Source organism: Phasianus colchicus, chromosome 20 (assembly GCF_987193195.1).
Source record: "Phasianus colchicus chromosome 20, bPhaCol1.hap1.1, whole genome shotgun sequence".
Lineage (NCBI taxonomy): Eukaryota > Metazoa > Chordata > Aves > Galliformes > Phasianidae > Phasianus > Phasianus colchicus.
Genome location: NC_143455.1, coordinates 629961 through 649139, shown reverse-complemented (window position 1 = coordinate 649139; position 19179 = coordinate 629961). Strand labels below are relative to the sequence as shown.

The 19179-nt window shown below is 46.2% G+C and overlaps 1 protein-coding gene across 6 annotated transcripts in view; it reads left to right on the top strand.

The window, feature by feature from the left end:
* The window catches only part of GAS7 (growth arrest specific 7), a 105203-nt gene that overhangs the window by 25253 nt on the left and 60771 nt on the right, over positions 1-19179 (top strand). For 2 of the 6 annotated variants that reach the window (XR_004168396.2, XM_031603779.2), the window contains exon 2: positions 13526-13649. The exons of 1 other annotated variant lie outside the window; for it this stretch is intronic. Coding sequence is in view for 4 of the 5 variants with exons in the window: in XM_031603779.2 (XP_031459639.1) it covers positions 13526-13649 (124 nt within the window). In the remaining variant the exon portion in view is untranslated. Of the gene's footprint in view, positions 1-7524; positions 7988-13525; positions 13650-19179 lie in introns of those variants that run through there. 3 more of the 6 variants (XM_090122046.1, XM_031603781.2, XM_031603780.2) reach the window with 3 other exon arrangements.

The following is a 19179-nucleotide window of genomic DNA, read 5'->3' as shown; positions in this document are numbered from 1 at the left end:
TGCAGTGAGCAGAGACACCCATAGCTCTGTTGGCTGCTCAGAGCCCCGTCCAGCCTGACCTGAATGTCTCCAGGAATGGGGCATTCACTCTGGGCAACCAGAGTGCCAGTGCCTCACCACCATTATTGTAAAACAAATTTTCCAGTCTAAATCTCCCTTCTTTTACTTTGAAACAATTTCCCCTTGTCCTGTCACCACAGGGTCCTGCTAAAGAGTTTGTCCCCTTTCTTATAGCTCCTCTTTAGATACTGACAGGCCACTCTCAGGTCTCTCCAGACCTTCTCTTCTCCAGGCTGAACAGCCCCAGCTCTCTCAGCCTGTTCCATTCCATCCCTGCGAAAATTTCTGTGATGTTCCAACAACTCCACGTCTGTCCTGTAGTAAGGACTCCCTGGCTGGATGCAGTGCGCCAGGTGAAGTCTCACAATGCAAAGTAGAGAGGCGGGATCCCCTCCCTTGCCCTGCTGTCCTGTTTTGGATGCAGCCCAGGATACAGTTGGCTTTCTGGGCTGTGAGGGCACATTGCTGGCTGATGTTCAGCTTGCCATCTACTGGTACCCCCAAGTCCTTTTTAGCAGGGCTGCACTTAATCCTTTCATCCCCCACCTTGTTCTGGTAGTGGGGGTTGCTGCAATCCAGGTGCAACACATTGCACTCAGATTTGTTGAACCTCTTGAGGTTCCCCTGGGCCCACTTCTCAGCCTGTCTGGGTCTCTCTGGATGGCATCCCATCCCTTAAGTGTGCTGACTGCACCACACAGCTTGGTGTCATCAAGTCCTGTGGCACTGTGTTAGGGGTGACTGTAGCTAACTGTGAAGCTGCATCTGATCCCACGTCATTATGAATTTTGGCCCTGTTTGGACAGGCCAAGCATATCCTGTATGAGACACTTGTGGCTCCGTCCTGGGCTGAGAAGAGTGTGTTCTGTCAGGACATATGGACGAGCGAGCTTAGCCAGGCTGAAGTTTCTCACAATGTAAGGAGTGGAGGTTCTGTATAAAAACATTTGGCATTGTTCCCAGGTGTTTCAGTTCTTTAGAACCAGCTGCACTCCCAGGGCCCCAGCCCATAGTACTCACTGTGCTGCCCAGCTCTCTGCCTGCTCTTTGCCTGTTGTTGTTGCCTTCTCTGCTGCCCTTTTCCATGCTCTATCCACAGTGCACTGCAAGGCTGTGAGAGTCATAAGTGCACTGAGTTAAGCAGCGCAGGGACAGGCTGCAAATTTAGGCAGCCATAGAAGATGTCCTTTTTTTAACTGCTTCCAGTCTCCTTCCCAGTGTAGAGCACCCGGAGCACACAGCGTGCCCCAGCTCCACGGCTGCCTCTTGAGCATCCAGTTGATTTCCACGTGTGCCATGCTCTGCAGTCCCTCAGAGGTCAGTCTGTCACTTCCAGCTGGAGACAAGCAGTAATGCTGCAGCTGGCCTGGCCTGCCCTTGTGACTCTCCAGGCATATGTGGGATGACTCTTACAGTACAAGATTTTCCCAACAAAGGCCTGTTGTCCCAAGCTGCCTAGTACAACAGAGCCCTTCAGAGTGCTTGGCTCTGGTGCTCTGCCTTGTACCAAATGCTGATGTCAGAGATGGAGCTGGAATGTCCTCTGGAGCACAGCAAGTGGAAGATTGCCGTGGGCTGTGCTGCAGGCTGGGCTCCTGGGCTGCCCAAATGCTTATGAGGTGCTGGCAATGCCTTATCCCCAGGCTTGTAGCTTCTCCTACACATTCCCACATTGCTGCAATAATCCATTCCTGGGGAAGACTTAGGATTCAGGTGAGCCAGCTCATGGCAGTCTGTATAAAGCTCTGGGTCTCAATTCCTATTGAGAAAATGGGAGTGTGTCGTAGTTAGCTCATATCGAAGTTTTTCGGCTAAGTTTACGTAACAGCATGCAGGGCTTGGGCATGGTAACGCGGGACTGTGCTACACTTAGAGAAATGAGCTTTGTCCCAAGTGGCCACACTCGATGGTTCTATGATCCTATTCTTTTGAGACAGCATGGTGGGAAGACATCACAGCTTCATTTCATAATAACTGAAACTTGGGTGTGCTGCTTGTTGGTGACCCAAGCTGGTTGTGTACAAACAAACAGTTCCCAGATCCTCGTAGCCCATACTGGCTTTGCTAGCTGGGAAATTAGATGCAAGGTATTAACTCTGAACATCAATGGTAAGAAAGAAACAAGAGGAGTGCGAGAATGTTATCTTTATTATTTCTATTTGAGAAAAAGAAAAAGGACTACAGGTATTTTGGAGAAATTCCGTGACTGCTGTAGAGTGGTGGCAGTAGAGTGCTGTGAGGCATTGCTCCATATTTGAGGGATGTAGTTTGACACAGCTGTGTTTGGGAATGGATGAGAGGTTCCCCTTAGTCCTTCTGGGCATTTTTGCTCTTGCCTCTTAAGTTCTGTGTGGTGTGTACATGTGCCAGCTTCTCATGGGTGTCCCCAAAGCCTCACAGAGATGCAGATATCTGCCTGTTTTCTCTTCACAACCTGGTGCCTTTGAATGGACACAGAGCTGAGCTTCTGCAAGGTGGAATAAATGTGAGTTGGTCTGCATCAATCCCCCATTTTCCAGGGACTGTAGCAGGGCACAGACATATGTCTCAGCTTTGTTTTGGACTGGGATTATTCCACCTCAGCTAAATGTCCTTCGTGTCAGCAGCTGCAACCCATCTCTGCAGGCTGGAAGTGCATGTGCACTGTGCCAGCAGCTGCTGAGTCTGGTAGACCAGCAGAGGTGAAGTTGTGAAAGCTCCATGTCCCCAGGTGTGGGCAGCTCACAGTAGGTATGTGTCAGCACTGCACATATACAGTACTTACATACATATGGCTAGCTGCATAGATTCAGACTGACAGAAACACTCAGCTCTCTCACAAACAGCACCAATGGTCTCATCCTTTCCTCTTTTAGATACTTGTGTATGCTTCTACCTCTCATACAGACACAAAAGCAAATGGATCTCAGTTACCAGAACCTACAGCCCCTGCAAGGATCAGTACTGGACCTCCCAGACCTTCAAGTAGCCAACACAAATAGCTTCTGCAATGTCTGGCCTTCACTCACAGCTGTTCTGATACCTGGGTATCATACCATCTTCATTTGCAACCGCTGAGTACACCCGCACTCTCATGGTTTCAGCTGCTGGCACTCCAGATGCACAGTAACTGAAGGTCCCCATTCCTGATGCTGGCAGTAATTAACCTCCATATGCACATGCACACTGAATAGAAAGCTTCTTTTCCAGGAACGCAGCCAGAAATGGAGTTTTATAAAACGACAACAGGATGGACTGCAGTGGTCAGATGTAGGTATTTTTCTGCACTGGTTCTGCCCCAAACTACCTGAATTCCTCCCTTCACCCACCTTTGTTTTTTTCCCTAAACATTCCAAGACTTGCTCAGTCCCAAAGTGTGCTTTGCTTTCTTCCCATTAGCCTAAACCCCTAAAGACAGTACGAGTCTACAGAGACAGATGGTCTGCAGAGCCTTTCCCTTGACTGGTGGTAATGATTTTCACTCCAGATAATAGAGTGATTGCTCTTCTGCAGAGGGCAGGAGCCAAGCAGAGTGCTCTGTTTCATTTGGTTTTGGGGTTGTACACTTATCACTGTCCTGCTGTGTTGCTCTTACTGTTCCTCTCTACTCCCTTGTGCATTTGTAGGTGAGTCCTTCGTCACAGCTGTGTGCCTGGAGGTGGGCTCCTCCTTGGCCATTCATGCCTTTGGCCTCCCCAGACCACTTCAGAGAGGCTCCCCCTAAGAGTGCTAGCTCCTGCTTCTGCCTGCTGGGGCCTCCTGCATCTTCTTTCCCATTCAGTTTCACTATGGCCTGTTTTCATACATAGTTCAGCTGGGTGACACGAGCCGGGGGGAGCTGCTCAAAGAGAGTAGGGCAGATTTGTCCAGTAACTGGGTTAGCATTAGCACAGAAAGGAAAAGCAACAGGCCATCTATTTTATTAGGAGTGATTCCTGAGCTTTCTGTGGGTACATTCATTATAGTATATCCATTATTGGAATACATGAGCACCTGTAGCTGTGGTCATCATGTTCTAGACAGCCTTTTTTAATCAGAGCAGGCTGTTCCGAGACTGCAGTGCCTGCTATGAAGGTGGTAGGTACTTTGTTTCCCCTTTCATGGTTGCTCATTCAGTGCCAGGACTCTACACTCTTGTCACATAGTGCTAAATACCATGACAGGGAAGCACTCTGGCTATGAGCACACTGGAAAGAAAACATGGGAAAGTGATTAACTTGCTTGGGAGCATGTTGAGAGCTCAGGCAGATCAAGAAGCACTAAAGCCAGCTGCCACACTGTTGTTCTCTGCACACTGCGCTCATCCTCCTGCCCTGTCTGCTGATCCCCACATCAGAAGCGCCTTTTGTTGTCTTCCATGAATACTGTGCTCCCCAAGTCCAGACCCCACCCCTACACTCTTTCCCCACCCTGAGTCTCGCCCACATCCCATCTTCCTTCTCCTTCCTACTTCTTATATCTACCAAGCTTTGTTCTCCTCAGCCAAAAAACCTAAAACAACTGCCAAGAGCCTCCCTGTACTGCTGCTTTGCAGAGGAGTGGACATTGTGTGCAGCAGGACCTGGGCCAGGCTTGGTGCCATGTGTCCCATGAGACAGGATCCACTACTGCTCACTGCTGTGACTTCGTCCAGCTTGTCCCCGTATGTGCCTTGGTGCACCAGACCAAGAAAGAGCAGCTGCACAAAGTTGCTAATGTTATTTACGAAGAAGAGGCAGGGAAGAGAGTTTGGGATGGCGGGAAGGAGAGTTATCAGGGCAGGGGATTTTGTTGGGTAGGACAAATGAGAGCTGTCCCATTCATCTGGCACGTGGGGTGTGTGCTGTGCAATTTCTCAGCCTCGGCTCAAGCTGCCACAGGCAACACCGAGGTTCCCTAACAGCTGGCACAGGTGAAAGGTGCTTTTGTCACTGAGGAAGCGGGTTGCTGTGGCAGAAGGTTACCAGGGCTGAGGTGCAGTGCCCAGAGAAGAAGCATGCGACCCTCTGGGCTGCGGCAGGCAGTGGCCACATCTGCGCTTGTGGCGTCTGCTGACTTTCTGCTGCAGAAGCGGTGTCTGCAGGGCCACCCATGGAGGGGCGCTTCTCGCAGCACCCCGCGCCATCGGATGCAGCTGAACGGGAGTTGTGTTGGTTGCCATAACAACTGGGTGAGCTCATATGACCCGTTCCACTTTCTAAATATAAATCTGTTTCACACAGTGTATATGACACCATGGAAACCAAATGTTGAGCAAGAAAGATTGCATAAAAATGAAGAAAACACAAAATGACTCAATGTGCTAAAGAGACTGGGCAGTGCTGGAGAGGCTCCGAGGGGCACCGGCATTTCCATTTGCCGTGGTGCAAGTTGCAATGGCTGTGCTTGTGCCCAGCCTGCCAAGGCCGTGTGGGGCATTTCTGGGGTGGGAGCTTCATTCTGAGGGTGGGTGTGGGTCTCAGTGTCTCAGTGCAGGCATTGCTACTGCTGAGGGTTTTCACGGACTTCTCTCACTAACAATCCTGTTTGAAGCATCAGCTGCACTCAGATGCAGACTCAAACCCCAGCTCTTTGGCTGCACTGTATTGTTCTTAATTCTGCTTCACGCCATTGGATGCATAGTTCTTCACAGAGAGAGTGATGATGTGCTGGAGCAGCTGCCCAGAGAGGTTGTGGATGCCTTGTCCCTAGAGGTGTTCAAGGCCAGATTGGATGGGGCCCTGGGCAGCCTGGGCTGGTATTAAATGTGGAGGTTGGTGGCCCTGGCTGTGTCAGGGGGATTGGAGATTCATGATCCTTGAGGTCCCTTCCAACCCTGGCCATTCTGTGATTCTGTGATTCATAGCTTTGTCAAGGTCAGTGTTTATGGAACTTTTAGCTAGACAGAAACACCAGCTCATTGATGTAGTTATGGAGCAAGCTTTTCCTTCCAGAACAGGGGCTGTTTTGGTGCAGAGTTGTGGCAGCTTTTCCCTGTTGTGTCCCTACATTCCTTCTTGCAGGGAGCTTCCACTGCATTTTGTTGTCTTTTCTCTGCTCCAGTGATCCTCTGACACTGGGCAGGACACTGCAAGGACTTTGCAGCCTTTCTCTATACTTTCGCTATACTTCTCTGTGCTATCAGGTCTGCAGCAGAAGTGCAGTATGATTCCAAGTAAGTGGCAGTAGCAGGTAGCACTGCATTTAGTTCATAGAATCATAGAATAGTTTGGGTTAGAAGATCACCTAGTTCCAACCCCACTGCTACAGCCAGGGACACATCCCACCAGACCAGGTTGCTCAAATTCTCACAGCTTCAGGGTTGGGTGCTGTGCTTTATAATAGGGCCATACAGTCCTAGAAGAACTGAATTTGGAAGGGACTTCTGGTGGTCCTTGCTCAGGGTGTTCAGAGGTTGTTTTGCCTTACCTTGTGCTATGTGTTTGGGAGACACTCAGGGCTACTCTCCTCTGGAGTGCAGTGTGAGGTAATGCATCTTCATGAGGCTTTTAAGCACACAGATGTTTCCTCCTGAGGATCCCTCTGAAGGGAAAAGGGGATTTCCTGCAGTTTGAAAATGGGAAGTGATTTTGTTCTGTTGAGCAAGGCTGGACTCATCTCAGTGGATCAGTCAGTATGGGATGGACTGATGTGTGTGGGCCCTTCATTCTATGTTGCCTCACTTGAAATGCTGTTCTGTGGCTAAGACTGTGGCTCCTGAGCAGGTCATGACACACTGGGGTGGCTGCTCTGCCCCCCAGTTGTTGTCCTTTCCCTAACATCCCCTTTCTGATGCCCAGGAGTGCTGGGGGAATGGGTCACAGGTAGTGGTCAGGTTCATGTGCTCTGCCATAAGAAGCACATCTTTCTGTCTCCATCAGAGCTAGTGTCCTAGGTGGGTTGATCCTATAGAACTATTTTCTTAGGTTTGCTTTTGTTATGCTCTCAGTGGACGCTTTCCACAGAATCATAGAATTATAATAATTAAGATTGGAAAAGACCTCTAAGATCATCAGGTTCACCCATCAATCCATTACCACCTTGCCCACCCAGCCATCTCCCACCCAGTCCTTTCTCCATTGTGGGTGCAGTTTCCTAGCCCCAACCACAGCTGCCCAAATTCCCCTCCTCTCCCACCCAGCTCCCTGGCTGTGGTGCAGACATGGGCCCAGAGTCCTGCTTTATGGCAACACTCCCCTGAAGGCTGTGTTTAGCAAGGAATTTGACTTTGGGGACTGGTATACTTGTCTCTGTCAGCACCTGCTTCTGAGACACAGGCTGAGAGATGCGTTGTGACTTGATGCTGTGGGAGAGACCAGAATGAGTGCTTTGGTACTGAAGAGCTCCAGTGCTTTGAGATTCATTTGATATTTGATGCATATTCCCAGTTCCTTTCTGTTCTGCATGTATCAGAAGACTCCTGTCTCTGTGCTTCTGCAAACAGCACGTGAAAACTGTTGTTTATCGTGGAGAAGGAGGCCTGCTGGGCAGGTGGCTCCTCACTAAGTGCTCCTGCTGAAAGGGTTTCTGATCCTAGGGAATCTCATAGGACAGAAGTGCTTTTGTGCTTGGTTTTGAATGTTTGGAGAGATATACTGGTCCCCTTTCCAGTCAGTAAACATAGATGCAGAAGGATTTTGCTGGGGTCACACATTCATATTGTTCACGTTTCCTGCTTCCTCCATGGTGTACTACAAACATCCTTTCCAGGTCCAAATCTGCCCCCCAGCACCGTGTAGAGGCTGATGACACTCCCGGCAGTGACAGTGAGGGGAGTGGCATTAATTGTTTCTCCCAGCTCAAAGGCACTGTGGGAGTTGCGAGATTTGAGAGACAGGAAGGCTTGCCAGCCCACACAACCCCAGCTTCTGCACAGCCGGATCGGGGGATTTCAGTGTCCCGTCTTTTCCCCTGATTGGAATATAGCACTTCTTCCAGAAAGGGGAACTTAGTCTTGATGGAGGAACTACAAGAAGTGAACAGCCCCCTGGTAAGTCATTCTAGTTGATAATTATCCCCATGACTGACAGATTCTTTTTGATCTGAGCTTATCTAGTCTCAACTTCCAGTCACTGTCTGCTCTCCTGTCTTTGCCTGCTGGTTCATAATGCACTTTGCTAATAACAAAACCTCCTGTCCACGTAGACTGTCCTCTATTGCGATTTACTGTTCTCATAAACTATCCTTGTTGTTTTTATTCTCCTAAGAATAGTAAACAGAAATCAGAGTGATGGCACTGTCTTGCCGAGCTATCCAAGACAGAGGTATGCAAGCAGAAGTGCCTCTTCTCCTGCGATCCAAGTCAGGGGCAGAGGGTGTGCTCTGCTAAGAACCGGGCTTGGGGAGGAGGGTTGGAAGCGTGTCTGTGTGTGCAGTGTCAACTTCAGAGCTGGGCTCTTGAACACCATCTGCCGGTTGCTTCCTGTCCCTGTGTTGCCTTCTGGCTTTGCTTTGTCTCCTGCACTGTGAGTAGGATTGCCTACATTACATGCCAGGTTAGTCTGAACTCCTCTTGTGTGGGTGTGTAAGTATGGTTCAAATGTGACTGTGCTGATGCTGGAAAAAGAGAATGGCTTGGATGGGACTTGTCTGCCACGCAAAATAGAGTCATTCTACTGTGACTCTGATCTCCTGGCCGAGCTGGGACGGAGCACTGTCCCCATGGCTTCCACAACACTCATTTCTCAAAGGATGCACTGCTGAGCCAGGCAAAACTACTGGCTGTGATGCATTTTAGAGCCCAGCCCTAAACACTGCTGCCCCACACCATATGATGTATCCCAGAGCTTCCTGCTATCTCTGCTTCAGTGAATGCAGGGTGCTGAGGAGTAGAGGGTGAAACCAAGTTTCATTTCTTCTTTGATTCTTTCCCTGTTCCTTTTTCAGTTCCTTTCTCCCCCTTAGAGTATCCGACGGGAGTGGTGCTGCTATGGGAAGTGCAAGTGTGTGCAGGAGGGGACTCCATTGGGACCAATTAGAGATTCTAATACAGAAGTGGCCCTCATAGCCAGAAGCTCTTCTTTTGCAGTCCCCAAGGTGGGGTAAAATACTGCACAATAGTGAGCTATATTTAGAATCATATCCCTCACAAACAAAAGGAAGAGATCCACATACCCATAGTTCATGTACTCCAAGCAAACCGGTGTTCTGTTGTTTATTAGAACAACATTTGGCAGCGCTGGGGTTTTCTCTATGTTCAGTCCTCTGTCATTCACATGGGCTGTTGTGCCCTCAGCACTTCTGCATTTGCAGAATCAGAACCAATGGTAGAAATATCAAGAACTCCAAAATAGAATTAGTAACTGCAAAAAATAATGTTTGCATGCTTTTTTGAAGTGATACATTTTGACAGAGGTTTGATCTGAAACATTGGCTTAATTTTATTCTTTATACCATTTTCCACCCTAGTTTAAATGGCAGTCACAGTGGTGTCCGCTCTCTCTTGTCTGCCTGCATCTCTTGGCTTTTATTTAAGAGCACATCTGTGGCACCTGATCTCTGCCTTAGTTGCAGCCTGCCAGGGAGACCAGAAGCAACTGAAGAGGTCACTCAGAGGATGTTGGAGTAATAGCAGAGCTTTCATTAAGCAAACCAGTGGGTATCTGTCCTTGCAGGGTGCTGGTACTGATGGTATGAAAGGAAGTGATATCATGGAGCCCTAAAGTGTGCCAAACTTTGTCTTGACCTTCTTGCTAGTGGGTACATTATTGGGCCTCATTAAGCAAAAGGAGGAGCAGGAATGGATGTGATTTCAGCTCCAGAAGGCAAAGAAGATGTGAGGACAGAAGTGGGAAGTGTGCAGTAAATTTATACAATTCTGTAACTTTTATATTCTGGAACAGAACCCAGGATGGGATTATCCTGAATTCCTCTTCATGGGGTCATCTTGTGCAGCTGAGATAGTCTATTGTAATTTTGTTATCTTCAAGGCTGACCCAATCTGCTGCCAAATTCTTCAGGAGCTGGTAGACTCCTGCACTGTGGAATTTTAATTTTCTTCAGTATGCTTTTTCAAACAATATAAGTGTTGTTAATCCTGTGGTAGAGAGAGTTCAGGAGCTCAACCCGGAGTTGTTCCATTACTCTGTGCAGTCCCTTGGAAAATGTTTGGAGGACTTGTTTGTAGTTAAAAAGTAACCTGGAACTGACTGGCTTTCCATTCTGATGTGAACTTCCTTGCATGTGTTACTTGACCTCAAGCCTCCGAGCATCCTTCAGTCTTGGCTTTCTTTATAAACCTACCCGTGCTTTGGATAAGGACTGTGTATGTGCAAAGTGCAAGGAAAGCCCTTCGAGAGGTACTTCTGTAGACAGAAATCAGCCAGCATTTCTCTTAACCATCAGCAGAGTGACTGGGGTAACTGCACTGATGGGGCACGCTTGTTGAAGGTCCTTTTTAGTTCCCCATGCTTCATTCCATTAGGTGGGGCTGTAGAAAGGGGGGTCTGAGAGAGACAGATATGGAGAAGCTCCTCGGTGTGGCAGGGAAAGCACACAAATGAGGACCAGCCACAGCCAGCTTGCACAAAAACATTTTTTGTCTAAGGTTCACATGGTTGGTGCTGCAGGCACTGGTCTGCATTGCTGAGCGAGCAGCGGGTGCTCCCAATGACATCGCACCTTTGGGAGCCTGCAGGGAACTATTTTCAGTCCCGACTGAGAATAAAATCAAACAGAGGGTGATAGTGGATGCTGAGTTTGTACTGCAGGGGCTGTGCGAGCAGGTCCTTTCTGTGGAGCCAAGACATGGCTGTAAGGAATTGGAAACAAGAATGTGATTTCTGGAGCTGTGTGGGGAGTGGCATTACTAAGTGAAACAAGGCACCGCTGTCAGCAACCATCGTGGTGGAGAGGAACTCGGATAACTCAGAGATGAAGCTGGGATGCCAGTTCTTCTGTCAGATTCATCAACTTCAGTGTTTTCATTTGTGGGATTTGGTGCTGTCACGGAGAGCTGTATGAAACACAGAGGTATTTCAGTGAGGAGGGACCCTGCCCACAGGAAAGTAGGCATGGTTGTGTTAGTTTGACTAAGACAGGAATTTCATTTTGTACATTTCTAGGCAGAAGTATAACACAAACAATAATGAGAACGTTTGCCTTGGGGCAGGCTAATGTGTAAGAGAGGTTTCCCTGGCATACTAAGCTGAGATCAGCAAAAAGTAAATATTGAATAGCAACATAAACCGTGAAAGGGTCTGCTTTCTCACATGTACGTGATTTCATTAAGCCTTAGAGAACAGAAGAACTAGAAACAGGAACAGATAACAAAGATCCTGCTGATCAGTTGTATGAAGCACCGTGCTAGCCTCAGGCATGCAAAATATTCATTTGAGTCATACACTCTATAGAGCCATAGAATCAGACTCACAGAATGGCTGAGGTTGGAAGGGACCACTGGGGATCACGTAGGTAACCCCACAGCATCAGTCAGGTCATGTAGAGCACACTGCTCAGTAGTATATCCAGGCAGGTCTGAATATCTGCAAGGTAGATGCACCTCTGGGCAGTGTGTACCAATGCCTTGCCACCCTCACAATGAAGAATTTGTTTCTCATGTGCACATGGTGCCTCCCGGGTTCCGGTTTGAGCCTCTTGTCCTGTTGCTGCGCACCACAGAAAACAGCCTAGCTCCATCCTGTTGGTAATTCCCCTAAGATACTTGTGCACATTAATAAGATCCCCTCTCTGTCTTCTCCAGGCTGAAGTGGCCTGGTATCTCCCTCAGTATCTCCCTTGCTAACTTGTCAAATTCACGCTGGGTCAGCTGTGTCTCCCAGGCTCTCTCTCTGCCCAAGAGAAGAGCTGAAATCCGAATCAACACAAGCACAGTCTGTGCTGCAGCATCAAGATAATACTTATCTCACACTGGTCTTGGGTCCACATGGCTGCCTTGCAGGCTGTGATCTGCCTTTACCAGATACTTGATGAGACACAAATGCAAGATCACTCTTAAGTTCAGTGCCTCCTGAGGGCCACTGTAATCAGTCTTCTCAAACTGAAAAGAAATGCAAAATATACTTTTGGCTCCAAAATCACTAAATGTCCCATTTGTTCTGTGTTGGAACAGAGTTGGAACTTCATGAAGAAATCAGATCTGTAGGAGAAGGGCACATCACAGTGGTTTTTTTTTTTTTTTCTTTTCTAACAACTCTATTCATTTTGTCAGTGTTTGAATATCATATGCAGCAGATGCTGAAACTCTGCCTTCCCTCAGTGTGGCTGCCTTTGAATTTAGTGCAGTTGTTTCTTTCCTCTCCACCATATCAGAAGGCATTTTCTGGATGGAGATTTGCTTCTGTTGAATAAATAATTCAATTTTGCATGTTCTTCCTTGTTCTCCTTTATTTCTAAGGCAAGGCAAACAAACAAAAACCCCTAAAAATCAGTATATTACATGCCTGGTTTGCCTTAGGGAGTGAAAAAAAATACAAAGTGATGTTCTCTGGATGTGAGCCAGCAGGATGCTGTTGGGCTCATAGCTGCAGCCCTGTGAGTCTGCGACTGGCAGTCTCTGGCCATGTATCCCAGGTGTTGTCATTCGGCATCCCTGGTTGAAGGGACCAGACAGGGATGAAGCCCTCTTTGCTGTTCTCACATCAAGCAGCTGCTGTAATTCCCTTGCTACCAAGGAAACACCAGAGCTGCTTGGAAGAGGTGATATCACCAGGTGTTACAATGTCATGTCCTTCAGCTTCACCTTTTTCTTTTCCTTCCAACCTGAACCCCAGCACACTGAGACTTGCAGCTGAGTTGTGAAGAGATGTACAGCTGAGATGGCACTCAAACCCTCATAGCAGTTCTGAGCAGCAGCATGATGCTTATCCCCCTTCTCTTCCTAAAGGTGTGGATCTCTCCTAGTGAGCTGGATCCTAACCATCAGTATAATAGCAATATAAAGACATCATCCTGCATCTGCATGATATGGATGCAGATTTCATCTGGATCAGTAATTTATGCACTGATAATTACATACATTATCGGTATATAATCAGCATACTGATGAATGTACTTCAGCCCATGCAACAGGGCTCTGCAGAGGTTCTTGACAATGTTTAAAGCTGACAGTGCCCCTGTAAATTACATTTGGATAGAACTTTTCTGACCAATGCTTTCAATTGCCAGCATATTCATGTGAGTGTAAATGAGAGTGCCACATGCATTTCTTTCTCAGACAAATGATTGCTTTCTGCTTTGCACTTTATGGTTTAACAAGAGTGCCTTTACTGGACAGGTCCAGTGCTTGTGGACCATCAAATACAGAGGGGTTCCATTTCTCTCCCAAAGAATATTCTGTATCCCAGTGCTCCAAGAGAAGATTTCTAGGAGATAAATTGTGTTCTGGGAATAGGACAGATAAAAAGAGCAATGGATGGAAATTTTGAGGTGTCTTGCAGTCTCTGGAATGCTAAACCATATGATCCTTTTCCAGGTGTGTTTCTGGTTAGACTTCACATTATATAGATATCAACTTAAAGGACTGTGTTTTTTCTTTCTTTTTTTTCTTCTTTTTTTTTTTTTTTCTCAGCAGAAGCCCAGAAAGGCAACTCCTCAGCCAGGAGAAGATACCTTGAATGGCCATCTTCCCCCAGGCTGGCAGAGCTATATGTCTCCCCAGGGCCGCAGGTACTATGTGAACACCTTCACAAACGGTAAGTCGAGGCTCCAGTAGATGTGTCACTTCAGTAGCAGACATCTGCTGCAGGGAGTTGTCTCTCAAGTTAGTTTTGATAAAAGTTATGCCCAGAGAGTTACAGAAATGAATGAATGACCCTGCTGCCACATAAACTAGATCTAGTCTCTAGCCCTCTTTCATCTTAATTCGGATCATTCAAAGATATCTGTAAAGTAGAAGCACTGCCATGAATGAATAAGAATGTAAAACATTGTAATGGTGTAATTTCTACTACATTCTTTTATTTTTCCTTCAGCTGGAGATATGTGTATCTATGCATGTACAACATTTAGAGTTGTTTGATAGAATGTCTGGCATCACTAAAGCATCTTCAGGGGAAAACAGAAATAGTTAATTGGAAAGTTGCTCAAGTCAGAGTCAGTTTCCCTGTGGAGTCAGAAGAAGAAAAGCATGTGTAATCGGATATCAGAGATAGACTTTTCAGTCCATATTTCTGTCTTTAAATCACTGTCTTGCTAATAGAGAAACAGACTTAACTTACAGTCTTATCAGCAACTCAAGACCTGTCAAACTCGTACCACTTTGGCTTACACCATCTTACCTGCTTTTCTGGTCGTGAGCTTACAACACCACTGCAAAACTTGTGACCTGCAAAACCAGATGTCTGAAATGGAAATAATGACAGGATGACAGGGGAGGAGAGGACAGCAAGAGTTCACTGTGTTTACTGCATAGCCAAAGCCATCAGACTCATTGTAGGGGCAAGAAAGAGCCATGGGCTGTCAGTGAGCCTCATGGTCCATTCAGGAACTGATGTGCTTTGCTGCAGACTTCTTTGTCCTAGAAGTCTGCCAAGTCCTTATTTATCTTTGCTTTATGTGCTGACATCTCACTGGACTTTTTAGAAAGCACAGTACCATTAAACAGTTGCCTTCATTTTGAAGCACAGTGTGCTCTGGCTCATTGACAACATCCTTTGCAGGTTGGGGAGATCATTAGGAGTTAAGTGCCCTGTCCCCATTGCAAAGCTCAGACATGAGCCAGCTTGGTGATGGACCTTTACTCACACGCATTAGTCTGAGATCAGAAAAAACAAGAGGTAGATGCCTCTTTTTTATGTGATAAAAGCTGTTGTCATTGAACCCTATCCCAGAAAAGCAGATAGCCTGGAGTCAATTTCTTAATAATCTCAAGCAGCTTTTTACAGATGATACAACAAGGAATAGTAGCCCTGTCCTGCTTCAGAAGACCAGGTCAGAAATGAGGATCTCACCAGACAGGCAGGGTAGTTCTGGTACAGGCTGCTTAGGGAGGTGGTAGAATCTTCATCCTTGGAGGTTTTCAGGGCCTGGCTAACAGATCTGTGACGTGTTGTTGGGAGTGATACTGCTTGGTGAGCAGCTGGGCTTGAGAGTAATCACTTCCAACCTGTTCTCTCACCACTCTCTTGTTGCAGTGGGGTTGCTATAGAGCAAGGAATATGGTTTACATAGCAGCAGAGAATAGAAGAGTGGATAGAAAGGATTTCTGTATTCCAGTCCTTGCTTTAGGGAGCACTTAAGTCCTGTTTAGATGAGTGGGTAAAATATATAAATGATGTTAGAAAGACTCATTAGAGTCTAAAGCTCCTCATTAGAGTAGTCCTAAACTCAAGTGATATTGAAGCAGGGCTTGCTCTTGTTTGTCATACTGCACTCAAGATCCATGCATTTCTGAGCCTCGCACACCTTCCATGAAGTCTGTAGCCCTTTGTGAGATAACAGTATTCTCCTGCAGCACGTACAGAGACACTGTAGAGGGACAACTCCAGCTTACGTGGTGTTCTTGGCTGGCTCAGTTTCTCTCAGTCTGCTTAGGCAGAATATGCTTCTGCATGAAAATCTTCTGTGTGGATAGTACATTTTTTTTATTTTGATTTTTTGTTGTTTGTTTTCGTTTTTGCTAAAGTTGGGATTTACTGTGGTGTCATGTTAACATTGCAGATGTCTGCACTTCCTCAAAGTGAACTGTTTGCCAAGGAAGTGTGACACCTGTAGTGTCATTCAGCCCTCAGACAAAGCAGAAGTTCGATGCAACCTCCAGACTTTCCAGTTGAAGCAGGTGATGAAGCCCTATCCAGCCCTGGCAGGACAGTGTTTTGATTACATCTGACTGATTGGCTTTGACCTTTGTTCCTGAAACATCGGTAGTTCAGGACATAGGCAGCTAGTTCAGTCACATCTTGGATATGTGCTTTTTTCCTTGACCTTAATGCAGGGTTGGTGCTGCTGCACCATATAGTCACCACAAAATCACATTTGGCATTTGAGGCCTGCTGTTTAACACCTTGGGATAGCACCTTGGCACTCAGAGATTATTCCTTGCCTTTGAACCTATGGGTACGTCAAAGATAATATGCCATAAAACCACTGTCCCTACCTTTTCTGTGACAGTTTCATAGACTGGACATCTCACTGATGGCACCTGCTGGTTTGTCTTAACTGCTTGTTTGTCTTGTCACTGCTGCAGCTGCTACTGGCAGTGTTTATTGTGGGAACATGGTGCCAACATACATCTCTGTCACAGAGTTTCATATCCCTCCTTGGCACCATTTTTTTCAGCAGCAGGACCTAGATCTCTTTTCTATTGAGGTCTTTTCTTTTGTGTGGATGCAGTGTAAAATTAGTCTCTATTGTAGCCAAATGATGAATGTGTGCTGCAGTACCCGAGAGATATAACTGTTAAGTTGCACAAGCATGGTAATGCTGTCCTAGAAACTAGCCATGCTCCTGTTTGGCTTCTAGCTTCTCCCAAAAAGTTAAAGGTATTTTACTTACCATTACCTACCAGTAACAGTTGATGCACAATTCTTGGCTTGTGAGGTTGTAACCATTTTACATATCTCCCAGGAACCAGTTGTCTTGTTATTATGATTGTTGGAAACATCCAAATAATTTTTGTCAGGACGGTATCTCTGATAAAAGCAGATTTTATTCGCGATTGCAATGGCAGGCGTCCCGCAAGCAGGAGCACCTATGGGCACAAGATGACAGTCTTTATACCTGTTTTTCCCTTTACCCATTCCCCTGCCCTGTTTCCCCGTTGGCTGAGTACTCCAGGTTCACAATCTTATAAATAAAGAGCACTGGGGAGGGGGAGGATGGTGCCAGGCCTTCAGATGTCTCTTCAGGCGCTTCCTCAGGCACGCCATGACTTGTTCTCTGGTTTGATCTCGTGCAGGATCTTCTTGCAATGTGTGTGACAAAATATACATATATACACCTATATACAGAGTGTGCATTCCTGGGAAGTTCGATGTAAACTACCAGAGATCTTCCCCAAGTTAAGCAGAAAGACTCCCAAAAAGAACTAGGACAGCGGACATCATGAAATAAAAAATATTATCCAATTCTAATGCAGAAACAGCATTTGATTCCCACATGATGAATGATAAAAAACTATTTCAAGATCTTATCAAGTCTTCACATATTCTTTCAATTCTTTTCTTTGAACCATATGTGCAGCAGCTTCCAGATAGTGACTCAGAAAGGGGCTGCCTGACTGCATGTTGACTGACTATGAAGCCAGTATAGGAGTGACAGCCATTATTCCAAAGTGAATCTGGACTCAGCTAAAAGAGAAGGGACACTGCTAACCCCATCAGGAAATACTGTAGACCTTATGCATATTGCTTTCCCCTGTGATTCTCCAGCTAAGATGATCTGATTTGTCTTATCCACCAGGCATGGAGCAAGAGACTGGGGGGGATCAGGAAATACTGCTTTGGGTGCTGATGGCAGTAAGGTGTCCCAGGTAGTGTATGAGCATTCCTTCCGCTAGAATGTGCATGTACACTGCACATCTTATCAAACAGTACTGGTGATTTCTTCTTGCTGGACAGAGATCCATCTTCAGCAAGAATGAAGAAGTGTAAGCTGGTTTTTGATAGATATATCATGAAAAGCAACAGCTCGGGATCCATCCATGCAGACCAGCAGAGTGTGGATCTTGAATGTGCCTACAGGAGAACAAAATTAGAGATTGCCCACCTAAGTGCCACTGTGTTTGGTCTCAGCCAAATGCCAACCATAGTCAATCTATATTAATCTCATCTAGATGGATGCAACAGGGGATTCTAGTTAATGCACAGATTATTACAAACTGCAAGATTCTGTATTAGGATACATGCCCTAGTTAAATATGCCAGTAAGACACTAGATGGAATTGCAGAGAACTTTCTGAGGCAACAAAAGTGTTAAACAGTTGGTCAAACAGAGTAGTTTCCACCCATCTGAGGAAGGAATATTTGCATGCCCATGGGAGTGAGGAAGTCCTTATTTTAATGAAGACAGATGACCAAACTATCTCCTTGACAAGGAAGGAGTACTGTGAGATTTGTTGGAAACATCCAAATAATTTTTGTCAGGATGGTATCTCTGATAAAAGCAGATTTTATTCGCGATTGCAATGGCGGGCGTCCCGCAAGCAGGAGCACCTATAGACACAAGATGACAGTCTTTATACCCTGTTTTTCTCTTTATCCATCCCCTGCCCTGTTTCCCCATTGGCTGGGTACTCCAGGTTCACAATCTTATCAGTTTACCTTTGTTGATTCGTGTGTTATCTGGTGTCAGTCAGCAGCCATCCTGTTGTTTCCAAGATGTCTCAGTGCTCTTCTTGTCGTATTGATATGGTGATTGTCTCCGAAGTCTTCGGTAAACAAAGAGCACCGGGGGGGGGGTGGGGGGGGTGGGGGGGGGGCGGAAATGGCAGGCCTTCAGATGTCTCTTCAGGGCTTCCTCGGCATACCATGACTTGTTCTCTGGTTTGATCTCGTGCAGGATCTTCTTGCAATGTGTGTGACAAAATATGCATATATACACCTATATACAGAGCGTGCATTCCTGGGAAGAATTGGCTAGAGGATAAGTGATGTAAACTATCAGAGATCGTCCCCAAGTTAAGTAGAAGGACTCCCAAAAAGAACTATGACAACAGAGTTCATGAAATAAAAAATATTATCCAATTCTAATGCAGAAACAACATTTGATTCCCACAGATTCAAGGTGAAAGATTAAATCTGTCTGAACCCCTTTCAGATAGCCTGAGAAAGAGACTTCTGGAGCCAAAAAGTTTCCCAAAGTGCTCTGATGAGTGTACATTTAGATGCAGACTTTCCTGTGGAGGGCTCTCCTTAATAGATACAGCAAGGTAAAAGCTATGCTTGGAGAAAGAAGCTGTGTACCACTGTGCCAGAAGAGGATAGTGTTTCAGAGTGGTAAGGGAATGAAACAGAACCGTCAAGGTTATTTTTAGTCTGAGTGATTTAATTGTAATTTTCTTTTTTTTTCACTTCTGTCTTTTGCAAACATCTGTAACTGCTTTGCTGAAATAAGATGTTGTGAATAAAGTATTTTAGTAGGATCACACATTAGCATGGCTGCACTGGAAGGTGAATTTGGGGCAAATGGATAACAGCAAGACATTGTTCACTGGAAAGTACAGTAGATGTTTCATCTGGGGGACCTCAGTTGGATGCTTTCTGCTCAGTCCTCTCAGGGCCTTCT